The sequence below is a fragment of the Pogoniulus pusillus genome, chromosome 14 (genome assembly GCF_015220805.1).
Source record: "Pogoniulus pusillus isolate bPogPus1 chromosome 14, bPogPus1.pri, whole genome shotgun sequence".
NCBI classification, from domain to species: Eukaryota; Metazoa; Chordata; class Aves; order Piciformes; family Lybiidae; genus Pogoniulus; species Pogoniulus pusillus.
In genome coordinates, this window is record NC_087277.1 from 1,857,257 (window position 1) to 1,874,627 (window position 17,371).

General features: G+C 50.8%; 1 protein-coding gene across 42 annotated transcripts in view; it reads left to right on the forward strand.

Moving 5' to 3' along the window:
* Positions 1–17,371, forward strand: part of RIMS2 (regulating synaptic membrane exocytosis 2) — a 493,599-nt gene that overhangs the window by 72,841 nt on the left and 403,387 nt on the right. For all 42 annotated transcript variants that reach the window (XM_064154112.1, XM_064154113.1, XM_064154115.1 and 39 more), the window contains one exon: positions 12,952–13,162. In XM_064154112.1, coding sequence (XP_064010182.1) covers positions 12,952–13,162 — 211 coding nt within the window. The remainder of the gene's footprint in view (positions 1–12,951; positions 13,163–17,371) is intronic.

Here is a 17,371-nt window from a genome sequence, read left to right on the forward strand (position 1 = left end):
ATGACTTAGAATCATAGAATCATAGAATCAACCAGGTTGGAAGAGACCTCCAAGCTCAGCCAGTCCAACCTAGCACCCAGCCCTATCCAGTCAACCAGACCATGGCACTAAGTGCCTCATCCAGTCTTGTCTTGAACACCTCCAGCCACGGCCACTCCACCACCTCCCTGGGCAGCCCATTCCAATGCCAATCACTCTCTCTGCCAACAACTTCCTCCTAACATCCAGCCTAAACCTACCCCGACACAACTTGAGACTGTGTCCCCTTGTTCTACTGCTGGTTGCCTGGGAGAAGAGCCCACCCCCCACCTGGCTACAGCCTCCCTTCAGGTAGACAACTGAGATCACCCCTGAGCCTCCTCACTTAGGAAAGCAAGTCAAATGTGAGATAGAGTGTGAACCTTCTGTGAGAGGGTTATTTGGATAGAGGAGTGATTTGCATACTTTGGTTAATGAGGTTGGTTGGAAAATGAGTCTAGCAAATCATAAATCATGAAAAGAATAGACTCATAGAATCAACCAGTCTGGAAGAGAGCTCCAAGCTCATCCAGTCCAACCTAACACCCAGCCCTGCCCAATCAACCAGACCATGGCACTAAGTGCCTCTCCAATAAATCATAAAAATCACAAATCATAGCCTGGAAGAGAGGAGGCTCAGGGCAGAGCTCATTGCTGTCTGCAGCTGCCTGCAGGGAGGCTGTAGCCAGGTGGGGTTGGGCTCTGCTGCCAGGCAAGCAGCACCAGAACAAGGGGACACAGTCTCAAGCTGTGCCAGGGGAGGTCTAGGCTGGATGTTAGGAGGAAGTTCCTGTCAGAGAGAGTGATTGGCATTGGAATGGGCTGCCCAGGGAGGTGGTGGAGTCTTTGTGGCTGGAGGTGTTGAAGCCAAGCCTGGCTGGGGCACTTAGTGCCATGGTCTGGTTGATTGGCCAGGGCTGGGTGCTAGGTTGGGCTGGCTGAGCTTGGAGCTCTCCTCCAACCTGGTTGATTCTATGATTCTCTGATTCCATAGTTATTTCTTTTAGCAAGAGCTAGGAATTTTTACTGAAGTAAAATTTCTAAGCTTTTCTTCCTTAGTCATTAGAGTTTCATTGTCTGCAGGCACTGACAACCTGGTTGATTCTATGATTCCATAGTATGTAAGTGTGGCCCAGCCCTCTTAAAACTGGTGTTCATTTGAATTCCTAACACAAACTCTGTCAGGAAAGAACCCATAGAAACTGCCAACATGCAGCTAGACTTCTAATGGAGATTTCTGCTACAAAACATTTCAATCAAGTGAGTGGATCAGGAAGAAATGTAGCAGCAGCTATAAAAAGCAGCATAGTTTTTGAAATGTGGAAAGCAGAGCTACAGAATGCAAATAGACTGCAAAAGGAAATTTTCCTGAAACCCAAATGTGTGCTCAGTGATTCAGATTTCAAGTGCAAAGCTTTTGTAGGGGATGCAAACTTCTGTATTGCTGTGTCAGCTGTGCGTGGAGAACGTCCAAATGGGACTCTTCAGCTTTGCATAGTGCTCAGAACAGGGTAAAGGTGCTGCAAGAACTGCAAAATAGTCCTGATTCATTTATAAAGTAGTTTTGTGCTGCAGAATAAATCCTGAGATGTCATTTCCCTTCTGTTTAGCAAGAGGCTTTGGCTGGCTAGCTTTTTACCTGGCAATTTGTTGTGACTGATTGAATTAGAGTCCAAGGCATTTTGGTTCTACATTTATAAGGTCATAGAACCATTGAATCAACCAGGTTGGAAGAGAGCTCCAAGCTCAGCCAGCCCAACCTAGCACCCAGCCCTGCCCAATCAACCAGACCATGGCACTAAGTGCCCCAGCCAGGCTTGGCTTCAACACCTCCAGGCACAGTGACTCCACCGCCTCCCTGGGCAGCCCATTCCAATGCCAATCACTCTCTCTGACAACAACTTCCTCCTAACATCCAGCCTAGACCTGCCCTGGCACAGCTTGAGGCTGTGTCCCCTTCTTCTGTCGCTGGTTGCCTGGCAGCAGAGCCCAACCCCACCTGGCTACAGCCTCCCTGCAGGCAGCTGCAGACAGCAATGAGCTCTGCCCTGAGCCTCCTCTGCTGCAGGCTGCACACCCCCAGCTCCCTCAGCCTCTCCTCACAGGGCTGTGCTCCAGGCCCCTCCCCAGCCTTGCTGCCCTTCTCCAAACACCTTCCAGCACCTCAACATCTCTCTGCAATGGAGGAGCCCAGAACTGGACCCAGCACTCAAGGTGTGGCCTGAGTAGCGCTGAGTACAGGGGAGTAACAGTGTCCTGGGATGAACAGGTCCATCCAACTTGAAACTAAATTGTCTTGGAGACAGTTGTTCTTTCACACTAGGACTGTCAGGAATGGTTGAAGTTGGAAGTATCTGTGGATATGTGACCTTCCAGTAGCTGAAGGGGGCTATAGGAGGGCTGGGGAGGGACTATTGGTAATGACAGGAGGAGGAGGAATGGGTTTGAAGTGGCAGAGGGGAGATTGAATGTGGATGTTAGGGTGAAGTTCTTTGCAGTGAGGGTGGTGAGACACTGACACAGGTTGCCCAGGGAGGTTGTGGAGCACAGAATCACCCAACGTGATCAAAGATCACGTTGGGTGATTCTGTGCTCCACAACCTCCCTGATGATGTTCAAGGCCAGGTTGGATGAGGCCTTGAGTGACCTGTTCTAGTGGGTAGGAAGGCCCTGCAGAGGGATTTGGACAGGCTGGAGCCATGAGCTGATCCAGTTGCATGAGGTTTAACATGGCCACGTGCCAGGTTGTGCACTTTGGCCACAACGACCCCCAGCAGCCCTACAGGCTGGGGAAGGAGTGGCTGGAGAGCTGCCTGGCAGAAAAGGACCTGGGGGTGTTGGTGGCCAGCAGCTGAACATGAGCCAGCAGTGTGCCCAGGTGGCCAAGAAGGCCAACAGCATCCTGGCCTGGATCAGCAATGGTGTGAGCAGCAGGAGCAGGGAGGTGCTCATGGCCCTGTGCTCAGCACTCCTGAGCCCACACCTCCAGCTCTGTGTCCAGTTTGGTCAGCACAGCACAAGAGGGACACTGAGGTGCTGGAGAGGGGGCAGAGAGGGGCTATGAGGCTGGGGAGAGGTCTGGCAAACATGGCCTGTGAGGAGCAGCTGAGGGAGCTGGGGGTGCTCAGTCTTGAGAAGAGGAGGCTGAGAGGGGACCTTAGTGCCCTCTGCAACTACCTAAAAGGAGGCTGTAGTGAGGCTGGAGCTGGTCTCTTCTCCCCAGTTACTAACGATAGGACAAGAGGAAATGGCCTCAAGTTGTGCCAGGGCAGGTTCAGGTTGGATGTTGGAGGAAGTTCTTTCCTGAGCAGGTGGTCAGGCAGTGGCACAGGCTGCCCAGGGAGGTGGTGGAGTCTCCATCCCTGCAGGTGTTTAAAAGGAGAGTGGCTGTGGTGCTTGAGGCTATGGTCTGGTGATGAAGGCTGCTGGGATGAAGGTTGGACTGGCTGATGCTGGTGGTGCTTTCCAACCACAGCGATTCACAGTGCTTAGATGCTGTGCTGAGGGCTTTGGTTCAGTCAAAGACTTGTCAGTGTGAAACTAATGATTGGACTGGAGGAGCTCGAAGGGCTTTGCCAGTCTAAGAGCTTCTGTGATTCTGTGGTTCTGAGGTGTCCCTGCCTATGGCAGGGGTTTGGAACTGGATGATCCTTGAGGTCTCTTCCAACCTAAACCATTCTAGGATTCTATGTAAAGCACACAGAACAACTCCTTGCATCTTATAAGTGGCTAACAAAAGAGCTGACCAGGATTACTTGGAATTTTGTATTTCCTTGTACTCAGTGTCCTGGCATGAAACACAACTGACAGTACAAATGCTCCCTTTAAAAGATCCTGTTCTCGTGCTTTGCCACTTACACTTCCTGGCAGCCTACTTTTGTTGCAGCTTCAACTCCTCGCTTCTGATCTTTGTTGTCAGCTGAGGATTAGCACTTACAGTTTCATCAGCACTTTACCCAAGCAACTCCTCAGGGACAGTGTGGATTGCAAACACAGGCACAAGGTCCAGGGAACTGGAGAGAAAACAGTTTTTAATGAGTGAAAACAGTTGTGGGATGAGTTTGGAGAGTTTCCTGGGAGAGGCAGGCACTGGAAGATTGCCTTGTGCAAATTATCACTGGCTTGGTTAATCTGACTTTGAATGAGACCTCAAATTGCCTGGGAAGTGTTGGCCTTGTCACAAGGGTAAAGAGCAGAAAGAAGACTACCACTGTGGTGAGTAGCTGTAGGGATGTAATTTAACCAGCTTGGTGCTTTGAAAAGGTCCTAATGATATTTCCAGCAGAGGTGGAGAAGGTGTGGAAGTAGGTGGTAAAGCTTCATTGTGAAGGATTTTTGTTGAAGAAGGAATGAAAAAATTAGCCAAGAGTGATTCTTTTAGGAACAGTTGAGAGAACTGATAGACTCACAGTCATCTGAAGAAGCTCCTTTGCAGATTTCTTTTGGTTTTTCTTTCCCAAATTCAAGAGCAGCTAATGAGAATGAGGGGAAAAAAAAACCCAACAGCATTCTCACCCAGACATTTCCAACAGAGCTGTGGAAACGTTGCAGGGTAAGATTGAAATGAGATCCATCAGAGAATCATAGAATCATAGAATCAACCAGGTTGGAAGAGACCTCCAAGCTCATCCAGTCCAACCTAGCACCCAGCCTTGTCCAGTCAACCAGACCATGGCACTAAGTGCCTCATCCAGGCTTTGCTTGAACACCTCCAGGGATGGTGACTCCACCACCTCCCTGGGCAGCCCATTCCAGTGCCAATCACTCTCTCTGCCAACAACTTCCTCCTAACATCCAGCCTCAACCTGCCCTGGCACAACTTGAGACTGTGTCCCCTTGTTCTTTTGCTGGTTGTCTGGGAGAAGAGCCCAACCCCACCTGGCTACAGCCTCCCTGCAGGTAGTTGTGGACAGCAATGAGCTTTGCCCTGAGCCTCCTCTTCTGCAGGCTAAATGACTCCAGCTCTCTCAGCCTCTCCTCACAGGGCTGTGCTCCAGGCCCCTCACCAGATTGTTGCCCTTCCCTGGACACCTTCCAGCACCTCAACATCTCTCTTGAATTGAGGAGCCCAGAACTGGACACAGGACTCAAGCTGTGGCCTGAGCAGTGCTGAGTACAGGGGCAGAAGAACCTCCCTTGTCCTGCTGGCCACACTGCTCCTGAGCCAGCCCAGGATGCCATTGGCTCTCTTGGCCACCTGGGCACACTGCTGGCTTATCTTCAGCTACTATCTACCAGTACCCCCAGCTCCCTTTCTGCCTGGCTGCTCTCAGCCACTCTGTCCCCAGCCTGCAGTGCTGCTTGGGGTTGTTGTGGCTGAAGTGCAGAACCCTGCACTTGGCCTTATTAGGATGATTAGAACCTTCTCATTTCTATTGGTATAAGCCACAGAGGCACATGGAGGTGTTTAAGGGTATAACATTTCTTTCTGGAGTTGTGGAAGGGTTATGGAGTTATGCCTTATGTATAGGCAGCCAATCCTGCACTGCAGTCTCTGCTCGCAGCCCAGAAGGCAACCAAAGCCTGGGCTGCAGCAGGGCAAGAGAGGTGGTTCTGCCCCTTCACTCTGCTCTGCTGGGACCCCACTTGGAGCACTGTGTCTAGTTCTGGGGATCCCAGCAGAAGAGAAACATGGAACTGTTAGAGGGGGTCCAGAGGAGGCCACCAAGATGAGCAGAGAGCTGTGGGGACAAGCAGCAATGGATGGAAGCTGCAGCACAGGAGGTTGCAGCTCAACAGAAAGGGGAACTTCTTGACTGGAAGGGTCCCAGAGCCCTGGCAGAGGCTGCCCAGAGAGGCTGTGGAGTCTCCTTCTGTGGAGCCTTTCCAGGCCTGTCTGGATGTGCTCCTGTGTGCCTTGAGCTAGGTTGTGTGGTCCTGCTGTGGCAGGGTGGTTGGACTGGATGAGCTCTTTGGGTCCCTTCCAAGCCCTGACATCCTGTGAGCCTGTCATCCTGTGAGCTACCTACTTCTTTTTTCCCTTACATATATATCACTGCAAGCCACACACAGCTCTGGTGACATCAACTGGGTCAGCCTTTAACTGACCATATGTTCATCTTTCCCACCTTGACCTTGCAGCCTTGCAGCAGACTACTGCACTCAGCCATTGTTCTCTGTTACCTTACCAACAGAGAGCAGCCTCACTGCTGCCAGTAACAAACTCAGTGAACAAAGGCTGCAGTTTTATTCAATACTGAGCACTGTAAACAGAAAACAAACCCCACAGGTAAGGCAATCCTCTAGCTGCATTTTTTGTCTACCTGGGGTGTAATCTGTTGATGTATTCAGTCATGTCCTACACAGTTAGTACTACTGAGAGTATTTTCTTCCCCACATCCTTTTTTTGTCTTTTCTGCTGAATTTCTGGATGGAGTAAACTAGATTCAGTGATGTGACTTCATCTGTAGTTACAGAGTTCTTTAAGGGTCATACCCTAAATATCACCCCCCCTGCCAGGCTGAGGCCAGTAACTTTAGGGAAAAGAGGGAGCTGGACATGTGGTACCAGGCTCTGCAGACCCCACTAGCAGGGGGAGGTGACCCAAAAGACAGGGGAGAAGGGATATAGGAGCCTGTTAGAAGTGATGAGGAGGGTTTGAGACAGGTCCCTCTCTGGCAAGGCAGGAAGGGTACACCAGTCCCCTCCCAGTCATGGAGTCATAGAATGGTTTAGGTTGGAAGGGAACTGGAAGCTCAGCCAGTTCCAACCTCCTGCTATAGGCAGGGACACCTCCCCCTAGAACAGGTCACTCAAGGCCTCATCCAGCCTGGCCTTGAACACCTCCAGGGAGGGAGCAGCCACAACCTCCCTGGGCAGCCTGTGCCAGTGTCTCACCACCCTCACTGCAAAGAACCCTTTCCTAACATCCAGTTTCAACCTCCCCTCTGCCAGATCAAACCCATTCCTCCTCCTCCTGTCATTCCCAGACCTTGTCAATAGTCCCTCCACAGCCCTCCTGTAGCCCCCTTCAGATCCTGGAAGGCCACTCCAAGGTCTCCTCCAAGCCTTCTCTTCTCCAGGCTGCACAGCCCCAACTCTCTCAGCCTGTGCTCACAGCAGAGCTGCTGCAGCCCTCTGAGCATCTTGGTGGCCTCCTCTGGGCTGGCTCCAACACTTCCATGTCCTGCTTGTGCTGGGGGCTGCAGAACTGCCCCCAGGACTGCAGGTGGGGTGTGAGGAGAGCAGAGCCAAGGGGCAGAATCCCCTCCCTTGCCCTGTGCCCACACTGCTCTTGCTGCAGCCCAGCACAGGGTTGTGTCTGGGCTGCACTCACCCCGCAGGCTCCTGTGGAGCTTTGCATCAGCCCAGACCCCCAGGGCCTGTTCCTCAGGGCAGCTCTCCAGCCATTTGCTGCCCTCCCAGTCTTCCCAGTTGTCCACACATAACAGGTACAGTGCCCCTGAGTCCAAGGACTAGATGAATGAGGAGGGAGATGAATCTCCACATGCTCAGCTACCCAGGACTTGCCAGCCAGTCCTGAGGCTTAGGACTAGTGCAAAAAAGAAAGAAAGAAAGGTGACAGCAGTAGGGGATCCCCTTCTCAGGGAAACTGAGGGCTCTATTTGCAGGCCAGTTCCATCCCACAGGGAGGTCTGGTGCTTGCCTGGGGCATGGCTTAGGGACATTTGTAAGAGACTTCCAGGTCTGACACAAGCATCAGACTACTACTGCCTGCTACTGGTTTTTCAGACTGGGAGTGATGAGGCAATGGATAAGAGTATAAAAACAACAAAAAAGACATCAGGGCTTGGGGGAGGTTACTTGAGGGCTTGGGAGGGCAAGTGGTGTTCTCCTCAATCCCTTCAGTGACAGGTAGAGATATTAAGGGAAGGAAGAAATTCCATGTGATTAAGACATGGCTTAGAGGTTGGTGCTGCCAGCAGAACTTTGTGTCTGGGAGGTGAGACTAAATCATCTTTTGAGATCACTTCCAACCCCTGACCTGCTGTGGTACAATACTAATTATCACACTGGGAAGAGTGAAAGGGAAGGGAATATTTGCTGGTTTGTTGGAGAGGTCAAATAAACTGAGAACAAAATTTGGTGAAATGTGAACTGAGAGGCTTTGCACAGAGCTGTAGGAAATGGGGAGAAGAGGTAAGAGAGCCAGGGCAGCTTGGAGACCTCATCTTGGTCAGTGGTGCAGTCACTATCTCTTTAGCACTGCTAGGGCAGGTAGTTGTTGAATCCTCTTCTCTGTGTTCCTGCTTGTGTTTGTACTCCACATCTTGTGTCTTACCACAAAGCCAGAGTCAAGGACACAACGACAGAAATGCTCTCTGAAGGGGATCTCTAAATCAGCCTCCCACTCAAAGCATGGCCACTGTCAATGCCAGGCCAGGGCAGCTGGAGCTTTGTCTAGGTGAGTTTTGAAAAGCTTTAGGGATGGTGATCCCACAGCCTCTTGGGACAGTCTGTTTCACTGCTGCTGCCCTGGTGCCCAAGGGGAGTCTCCCAGTGTGCCACTGGAGTGCCTTTTGTCCCTCGTGTTGGGTTTGCAGCTACCAGAAGCCATTTGGTTCTGTCATTTTTGCATCAGGTCGTGGAGTGTCCTTCTCTGGAGAGATTCAAACCCCTCCTGGACATGTTCCTCTGCAGCCTGCTCTAGGTGAACCTGCTTTATGTTGGACTAGATGATCTCCAGAGGTCCCTTCCATCCCCTGCCTATCTGTGACTTTTGATTCCATGATCACTCCTTAGTCCTTTTGTCTTCACTGGGCTGAACAAACCCAGCTCCTGCCTTCCACTCTCCCAGATTACATGCTCTGGGACTCTGACCATTTCTTTGGTTGGCTTGGGTTTTTGTGCTTGTTTTGTTGCTGTTGACAAACTGAACTTGTCCAGTTTGTCAACATCCCTCACGAACTGGTGGACTGCAATCTGGACACAATGTGCCAGATGCAGCCTTGGCAGTGCCAACTAAAGGGGAAGAATAACTTCCCATTGCCTGCTGCTCATCCTCTTGTATCTCTGTATGGGGTTAGTGCAATTAGTAGTGAAAGCACACACCCCACTGGCTCATAGCCTGCTTTCCATCCTGTTGCCCAGGGTTTCTTATCAGCAAAGCTCATGCTGCACCAGTAGCTTTCTACCCACACCTAGGGTTATACACATAAAAGCAGACCAGAAGTGGGTGCATCTGGTGACAGCTGAGCTAGCACTGTTGTAAAGGGCAGAAAGCATGAAGTGTTCACCACACTGCAGGCAAGTGTGGTGTGTGTTAGTAGACAGAAGAACTGTTGAGTGGATGGACTGGGCAGATCTGGAAGCAAATGAACCCTTCTGAAGCCTGAATTTCAGCCACACTTTCACTCCACACCTGGGAACAGAAAATGAGGCATGGGCTACTGTCAGTAATAGAAGTGTAGCCAGGAAATGAGGAGTGGCTGCTACAGAGCTGGCCTCAGCATCCTGGGTACTTGTGACACTTGCCCTTCTAATAGCAGACTTTAAGCAGCATTGCAATGGCCTTGTGGAGCTCAGGAGTAGCTTTGGAGCTTCTTTTCAGTATTAAGGGCTGGTTTTGGTGAAGTGCTGAAGATGTTGTGGGTGTTTCTGGAGGGCAGGAGAGAATAAAACCCTCCACATAATAACTGCTGATTTTGTTTGGTTGGTTTTTAATTTGCCAATTTAAGGGCCAGTGGTATCCTGAGGTGCATTAAGAAGAGTGTGTCCAGCAGAGTGAGGGAGGTTCTCCTGTCCCTCTACATTGTCCTAGGGAAGCCCCACCTGGAATGTTGCATCCAGTTCTGGGCTCCCCAGCTCAAGAGGAACAGGGATCTACTGGAGAGAGTCCAAGGGAGGGCCATAACTATGAGGAAGGGACTGGAGCATTGCCTGAGGAGGGAAGGCTGGGAGTCCTGGGGCTGCTTAGGCTGCAGAGCAGAAGGCTGAGAGGGGATCTGAGCAGTGTCTGTAAATATCTGAGGGCTGAGGGTCAGGAAGGAAGGGACAGGGACAGCCTCTGCTCACCTGTGCCCTGGGATAGGACAAGGAGCAAGGGATGGAAACTGCAGCACAGGAGGTTCCACCTCAGTATGGGGAAGAACTTCTTGAGTGTAAGGGTGACAGAGCCTTGGCCCAGGCTGCCCAGAGAGGTTGTGGAGTCTCCTTCTCTGGAGCCTTTGCAGCCCTGTCTGGATGTGTTCCTGTGTGACCTGTGCTGGATTCTCTGCTCCTGCTCTGGCAGAGGGTTGGAGTGGAGGATCTGTGGAGGTCCCTTCAACCCCATACATCCTGTGAGCCTGTAACTGTTTGTAAGCCATTACTTAGTGGATTTTTCTTCTGTGTCCTGTGTTTCTTATGTGATTTTTTTCTGCCATCCATCAATGTAGTTTTAGAACAGACAAAGATGTAACACTGAGGTATTATTTTGGCAGAGCAGCTGTTTGCTACTAGAACATGGATTTTAGCAAACTACTCTCTATAACCTTGAAAAAGTTTATACTTTGAGGCAAAACTTGTGACCTCTACATAGATTCTTGTGCCCAAGAGGAAACAGGAGTGAAATTATTTCAGCAGAGGCTTAAGAACTGGCAAAAGGCTTCTGCTTTTTATGCATCAGTGAGACTGGTAAGCAAATAATCATGCAAACAAAGGCTGTAGATTATAAGGAAGCCACAAACCAGAATGCAACCTAAAATAAACTTGAAGTTCTGCATAGATAATATGCTTTAAATGAAGAATGTGATCTTTGGCACAATTAAAAGGCAGGCAAGGTCTCTGAGATTGCATGTGTTAGGGGTGGAAACAGGCCAGGCTGCCAGCTACCAATTTTGTAGCTTGTTCTCAGTGTCAAGTGCTGGAATGTGCCAGGCTCCCAGATTTCTACTTTCTCAGCTTCATCCACCTCTTCCCAGTGGATAATGCAACAAAGAGCAGCCATCAGAGAATGCCTTTTGAGCCAGGGAAAAGGCAGAGGAAGCCTTTCCCCAGACTCCACAAATCTCTGTCAGGACTCTCAGATCCTTCCTTGTGGAGACCAGAGGCAAGCCTTGAGTGCTGAGTCCAGTTCTGGGCCCCTCCATTGCAGAGAGATGTTGAGGTGCTGGAAGGTGTTTGGAGAAGGGCAGCAAGGCTGGGGAGGGGCCTGGAGCACAGCCCTGTGAGGAGAGGCTGAGGGAGCTGGGGGTGTGCAGCCTGCAGCAGAGGAGGCTCAGGGCAGAGCTCATTGCTGTCTTGTAGCTCCCTTCAGATACTGAAAGTCCACAAGAAGGTCACCTGGGAGCCTTCTCTCCAGACTGCACAGCCCCAACTCCCTCAGTCTCTTCTCACAGCAGAGCAGCTCCAGTCTTCTGCTCATCCTCATGGCCCTTCTCTGGACACCTCTCAGCACCTCCATATCCCTCTTGCCCCAGGGGCTCCAGAACTGGCTGCAGTACTCCAGGTGAGGTCTCACCTGTGCATAGCAGAGGGGCAGGATCACTTCCCTTGCCCTGCTGCCCACACGGCTCCTGCTGCAGCCCAGGCTCTGGCTGCTCTCTGGGCTGCCAGAGCACACTGAATGATGTGGGTGGCTGAAATGATTTATGGGAGCTTGTTAAACTAAGGGAGGTTGCTGTGGGCTTGCACCCAGTGCTTGAAACGGACTGGAAAAGTGCTTTGAAGTGGTTATTCTGTGTGATGTTGTGGGGTACTGAACACACAGCACATGGGCAGAAGGGGTCTGCACCTCTCTGGTTGAACTAAGGGCAGAATTAGGAAAACTAAGGAAAAAATAGGGCAGAAAAGGGAGATTCTAGAAACTTCAGAGCAGTCAGTCTCACCTCTTTGCCTGGCGAGATGACAGAGCAGATCCTCCTGAAGGCTTTGCTAAGGCATGCAGAAAATGAAGAAGAGATGGTTGGTGGTAACCAACCTGGCTTTGCCAAGGGCAAATCCTGCTTAATGCACTTGGTGCCATTTTATGATGGAGTTAGGGCAGCAGTGGGTAAAGGAAGAGCAACTGATAGAACCTACCTGCGCTTGTGCAAAGCAAGGTTGGAACTAGATGATCTTTGAGGTCTCTTGCAACCCAAACCATTCTATGGTGCTATGATTTGCCCCTGCCCTGTGTGACCTCCTGGTCAGCCAGAGAGCATGGACATGAGGGCTGGGCCACTGGCTGGGTGAGGAATTGCCTGAGTGGCTGCACTCAGAGCTGCAGGGAATGGCTTGGTGTCCAAGTGGAGGCCAGTGACAAGTGGTCGCCCTCAGGAGTTGGTACTGGGACCAGTGCTGCCTATTAGCCATGGGCTCTGGGATCACTCAGCCCATGTTTCCTACCAGCTAACAGCTGTGACATCCTGAAGCAAAGCTCCTTCTCTTTGTAACAGCTGGACTGTGTGCTGCTTGTGTGTTGGGCCTCCCCCAGGAGTTTAGTTATAATGGAAGAAGTCATTATTGAACTTTACACTTCTGGAGCACCATCAATTAAATGCATTTGCCTCACCACAGCATTTACCTCTGATTTATGTTTTGAAACCAATTGCAACAGAGTGAGGCTGAGGGAGCTGGGGGTGTGCAGCCTGGAGAAGAGGAGGCTCAGGGCAGAGCTCATTGCTGTCTGCAGCTGCCTGAAGGGAGCTGTAGCCAGGTGGAGTTGGGCTCTTCTGCCAGGCATCCAGCAACAGAACAAGGGGACACAGTCTGAAGCTGTGCCAGGGCAGGTCTAGGCTGGATGTTAGGAGGAAGTTGTTGTCAGAGAGAGTGATTGGCATTGGAATGGGCTGCCCAGGGAGGTGGTAGAGTCACTGTGCCTGGAGGTGTTGAAGCCAAGGCTGGCTGGGGCACTTAGTGCCATGGTCTGGTTGGTTGGGCAGGGCTGGGTGCTAGGCTGGGCTGGCTGAGCTTGGAGCTCTCTTCCAGCCTGCCTGATTCTGTGATTCTATGACTGCAAACTCTCTGCGCTCTCCAACGAAACCACTCCTGATGATCTCTTCTCTCCCGCAGAAAACTACATCAGCAGTTTGAAATGTACAAGGAGCAAGTGAAGAAGATGGGCGAAGAATCCCAGCAGCAGCAGGAGCAGAAGGGTGATGCCCCAACCTGTGGCATCTGCCACAAGACCAAGTTTGCCGACGGCTGTGGCCATAACTGTTCGTATTGCCAAACCAAGTTCTGCGCGCGCTGCGGGGGGAGAGTCTCCCTGCGCTCAAACAAGGTACGGACCTCTGCAGGCAGCTGCTTCTCAGCCACTGCTTGGCAGTTGTGAGGGTTTGGGTGTCCCCTGTCCCCCCACACTGTAGCAATCACCCAGACTAGGCTCAGCCAGCTCTGGAAATAGGAATGAAGCTTATATTTACAGCTGGCACAATAGACAAGCAGATTGTTACAGTGTGTGCAGTTGTAGACAGAGATAGACAAGGGAAAAGGTAATGCAGAAACACAACAGCCCTCCCAGAAACCTGAGTCCCCAGGAGGGGCTCTCTACCCCCCCTGCACCTTCCCTCTGCCCTCTCAACCTTACCCCAGTCCCAGGGAAGAATGGAGGTTTGGCCAGAGGTTAAGAAGCAAAGTGGGTTAGGCCAAATGGAAGGTGAGGTTAGGGGAGTGAGATGTTGCTCAGCCAGCAACCCAGACAGAGTGAGAGAAAATGGTGCAAGTGTTATCTAATGTTTTCATTTCCTGTTCCCAAACTCCTCAGTGAGACTCTGAGGGAAGCAGACATCACCACTGTTTCCCTTTCACAGCCTGTGATCTAGTTCTTCTCACCAAAACATCCTAGCCTGCTTCAAACTAGCACAGCAGTAGAAAGCTTAGCACAGCTTACAAGCAGATAGTTACAATGCATTGCAAGTATTTACAGCTACAGATAGAAATGGACAAGCTAAAGGTATTCACAGTATCACAGTATCACAGTATCACCAAGGTTGGAAGAGACCTCACAGATCATCAAGTCCAACCCTTTACCACAGAGCTCAAGGCCAGACCATGGCACCAAGTGCCACGTCCAATCCTGCCTTGAACAGCCCCAGGGACGGCGACTCCACCACCTCCCTGGGCAGCCCATTCCAGTGCCCAATGACTCTCTCAGGGAAGAACTTTCTCCTCACCTCCAGCCTAAATCTCCCCTGGCACAGCCTGAGGCTGTGTCCTCTTGTTCTGGTGCTGGCCACCTGAGAGAAGAGAGCAACCTCCTCCTGGCCACAACCTCCCCTCAGGTAGTTGTAGACAGCAATAAGGTCACCCCTGAGCCTCCTCTTCTCCAGGCTAACCAATCCCAGCTCCCTCAGCCTCTCCTCGTAGGGCTGTGCTCAAGGCCTCTCCGCAGCCTCGTCTCCCTTCTCAGCCCTCCAGAAAGCAGAGTCCCCAGGAGGGACTCCCAGACACCCTTCCACCTTCTTTCCACCCCTTCACCTTATCCCAAAGTCTGCCTTAACGTGTGAGGTGAGCTGGGAGGATCAGTAAGGGGGGTTAGAAGCAGAAGGATTAGTTGGTTTACACAGATGCAGCCCAGGGTGAAAACACAGACACAGACTCTGACAGAGACTCTCAACATCTTATCTATGTTTGTGTCCTTGCTTTTGTACATCCCAGCAAGCCTGTGAGTGCAGCAGCCATCACCGTTGTTTCCTTTTCCCAGCCTAGCATCTAATTTCTCTCATGAAAATATTCCAATTTGCCAATATTCAAATTTCCAATGTGATCTTTGATCATGTTTTGTGACTCTGTCATCCACAACCTCCCTGGAGGTGTCCAAGGCCAGGTTGGATGAGGCCTTGAGCAACCTGTTCTAGTGGGAGGTGTCCCTGCCTATGGCAGGGGGTTGGAGCTGGCTGAGCTTTGAGGTGCCTTCCAACCTAAACCACTCTGTGATTCTCAGCACGACTGGATGATTTATTCCTTTTCCAGCTTACCTGCAGTGCCTGAGATACAGTCATTAGAATTCAGTTTGGGTTGTACAAAAATTCTGTGGGAGGTTCCTACTAGATCCAGCATGGAGCTGATAGCTGTAGCACTGCTGCTTATGTGCTGCTTCTTAGTGGATGGAGCATTCAGCCAGGCTGTGGGTTTAAGTTTCATGGGAGTAAGGCACCTTGAAGTATCATCTCTTATGTTTATGAACAATTTCACATTATTGGAGCTGAAAGAATAAATGCAGGACACAAGCAGTAATTGTCCTTCTAATATAGGCACTGCTGATAGACACAATATGCTGCCAGTATTCTTTTTAATGACACAGTGATTTACATAGGGAAATGTACACTGAAGGAGGCAGTACCCAGCAGAATGAGACTTACACAGCTGAGAAAATGATGTGCTAAAATATTGGACTAATAAAGCTTCCAGGTAGATAAAGACTGCCTTCCCAAAGGCACCTCTCTGGGGGTTAGAATCACAGAATCAGGCAGGCTTGGAAGGGACCACAAGGAGCAGCCAGTTCCAACCCCCCTGCCATGCCCAGGGACACCCTACCCTAGAGCAGGCTGCACACAGCCTCAGCCAGCCTGGCCTCAAACACCTCCAGCCATGGGGCCTCAACCACCTCCCTGGGCAACCCAGTCCAGCCTCTCACCACTCTCCTGCTCAACAACTTCCTCCTCGTCTCCACTCTGACTCTCCCCACCTCCAGCTTTGCTCCATTCCCCCCAGTCCTGGCACTACCTACGAATTCCCTCCCCAGCTTTTTTGTAGACCCCCTTCACATCCTGGAATGCCAACTCGGAGCCTCCTCTTCTGCAGCCTGCACAGCCCCAACTCTTTCAGTCTGTGCTCACAGCAGAGCTGCTGCAGCCCTCTGAGCATCCTCCTGGCCCTGCTCTGGACACACTCCAGCATCTCCGCATCCCTCTTGTCCCAGGGACTCCAGAACTGTATGCAGTACTCCAGGTGGGGTCTCACCAGAGCAGAGTAGAGAGGGAGAATCACTTCCCTCAACCTGCTGGCCACACTCCTGCTGCTGCAGCCCAGGCTCTGCTTGGCCCTCCAGGCTGCAAGTGCACACTGGGTTACTGCTTTATACTCCACATGGTGAAGTGCTCCAGATTCATCATTATGCCATTAATTACTGAGAAAAGCAGTGCATTGTCTTTTCATATAGAGCTTATTAATATATGTATTAATTGTTGCCTGTGTGGTGCTTATACTTTGGGATGTACTTGAGCTAACAGACTGAGACTTCTCTGCTGCTAATATCCTCAATACGTGAGAATTTCTGATTAGCCATGACCCAGTTTTGGGCTCCCCAGTTCAAGAGAGACAGGGATCTGCTGGAGAGAGCCCATTGGAGAGTCATGAAGATGATTGAGGACTTGAGCATCTCCCCTGTGGAGAGAGACCGAGAGCCCTGGGGCTGTTTAGTCTGGAGAAGAGAAGACTGAGAGGGGATCTGATCAATGTCTGTGAATATCTGAGGGGTGGGTGGAGAAGGCCAAGCTCTTTTTGGTGGTCTGCAGCAATAAGACAGGGCACAATGGATACAAACTGGGACAGGGAAGGTTTCACCTCAACATGAGGAGAAACTTCTGTACAGTGAGGGTGGCAGAGCCCTGGAGCAGGCTGCCCAGAGAGGTTGTGGAGTCTCCTTCTCTGGAGGCTTTCCAACCCCACCTGGATGCATTCCTGTGTGGACTCCCCTGGGTGATCCTGCTTTTGGCAGGGGGTTGGACTGGATGATCACTGGAGGTCCCTTCCAACCTTAATGTTCTGTGGTTCAGTGATTTTCACTCCGAGGTTTTAGGAAATGTGAGCTGATAAAGTTTTTGCTTACTTTTAGGATGTATTTAATATGTATTTAGCTTTTGTGTCTGTGTGTGAATGAAGTTAAGTTCTGTTTCTGGAAACTCTTTGAGCACAAATGAAGGATGGGCAAAATGAGGCTGATGGGATGGAACAGTATTTCTGAACCAATGGGATCTAACAAGAGAATCTTGTGGCACAGGAGTGGGTATAAGAAAAACTCTCTGGAGGAACTCTTGAACAGTCCTTTCTAAACCTGTTGTGGTGAGAGTTTGTGTCTGTCTTTGATTTTTGAGCTGTCTCTGTGGCTGATCTGTATGCATTTGTATGCTATGGAGCCACTTGGACTTGTTTATCTAGTATGAATTCACATTTCTTGTTGTGTACAAAAGTTTTACTCCATGTAAGTGTTTTTAACATTTTCTTCGCTTGGATGAAAACTGCCAAAGTGAAGGGAGAAAAAGAACCTAACTAACAGTATGAACAGGTGAAAATCACAGAATCAGTCAGGCTTGGAAGGGACCACAAGGATCATCGAGTTCCAAACCCTCTGCCATGGGCAGGGACACCCTACCCTAGAGCAGCCTGGCCAGAGCCTCATCCAGCCTGGCCTTAAACACCTCCAGCCATGGGGCCTCAACCACCTCCCTGGGCAACCCATTCCAGGCTCTCACCACTCTCATGCTGAAGA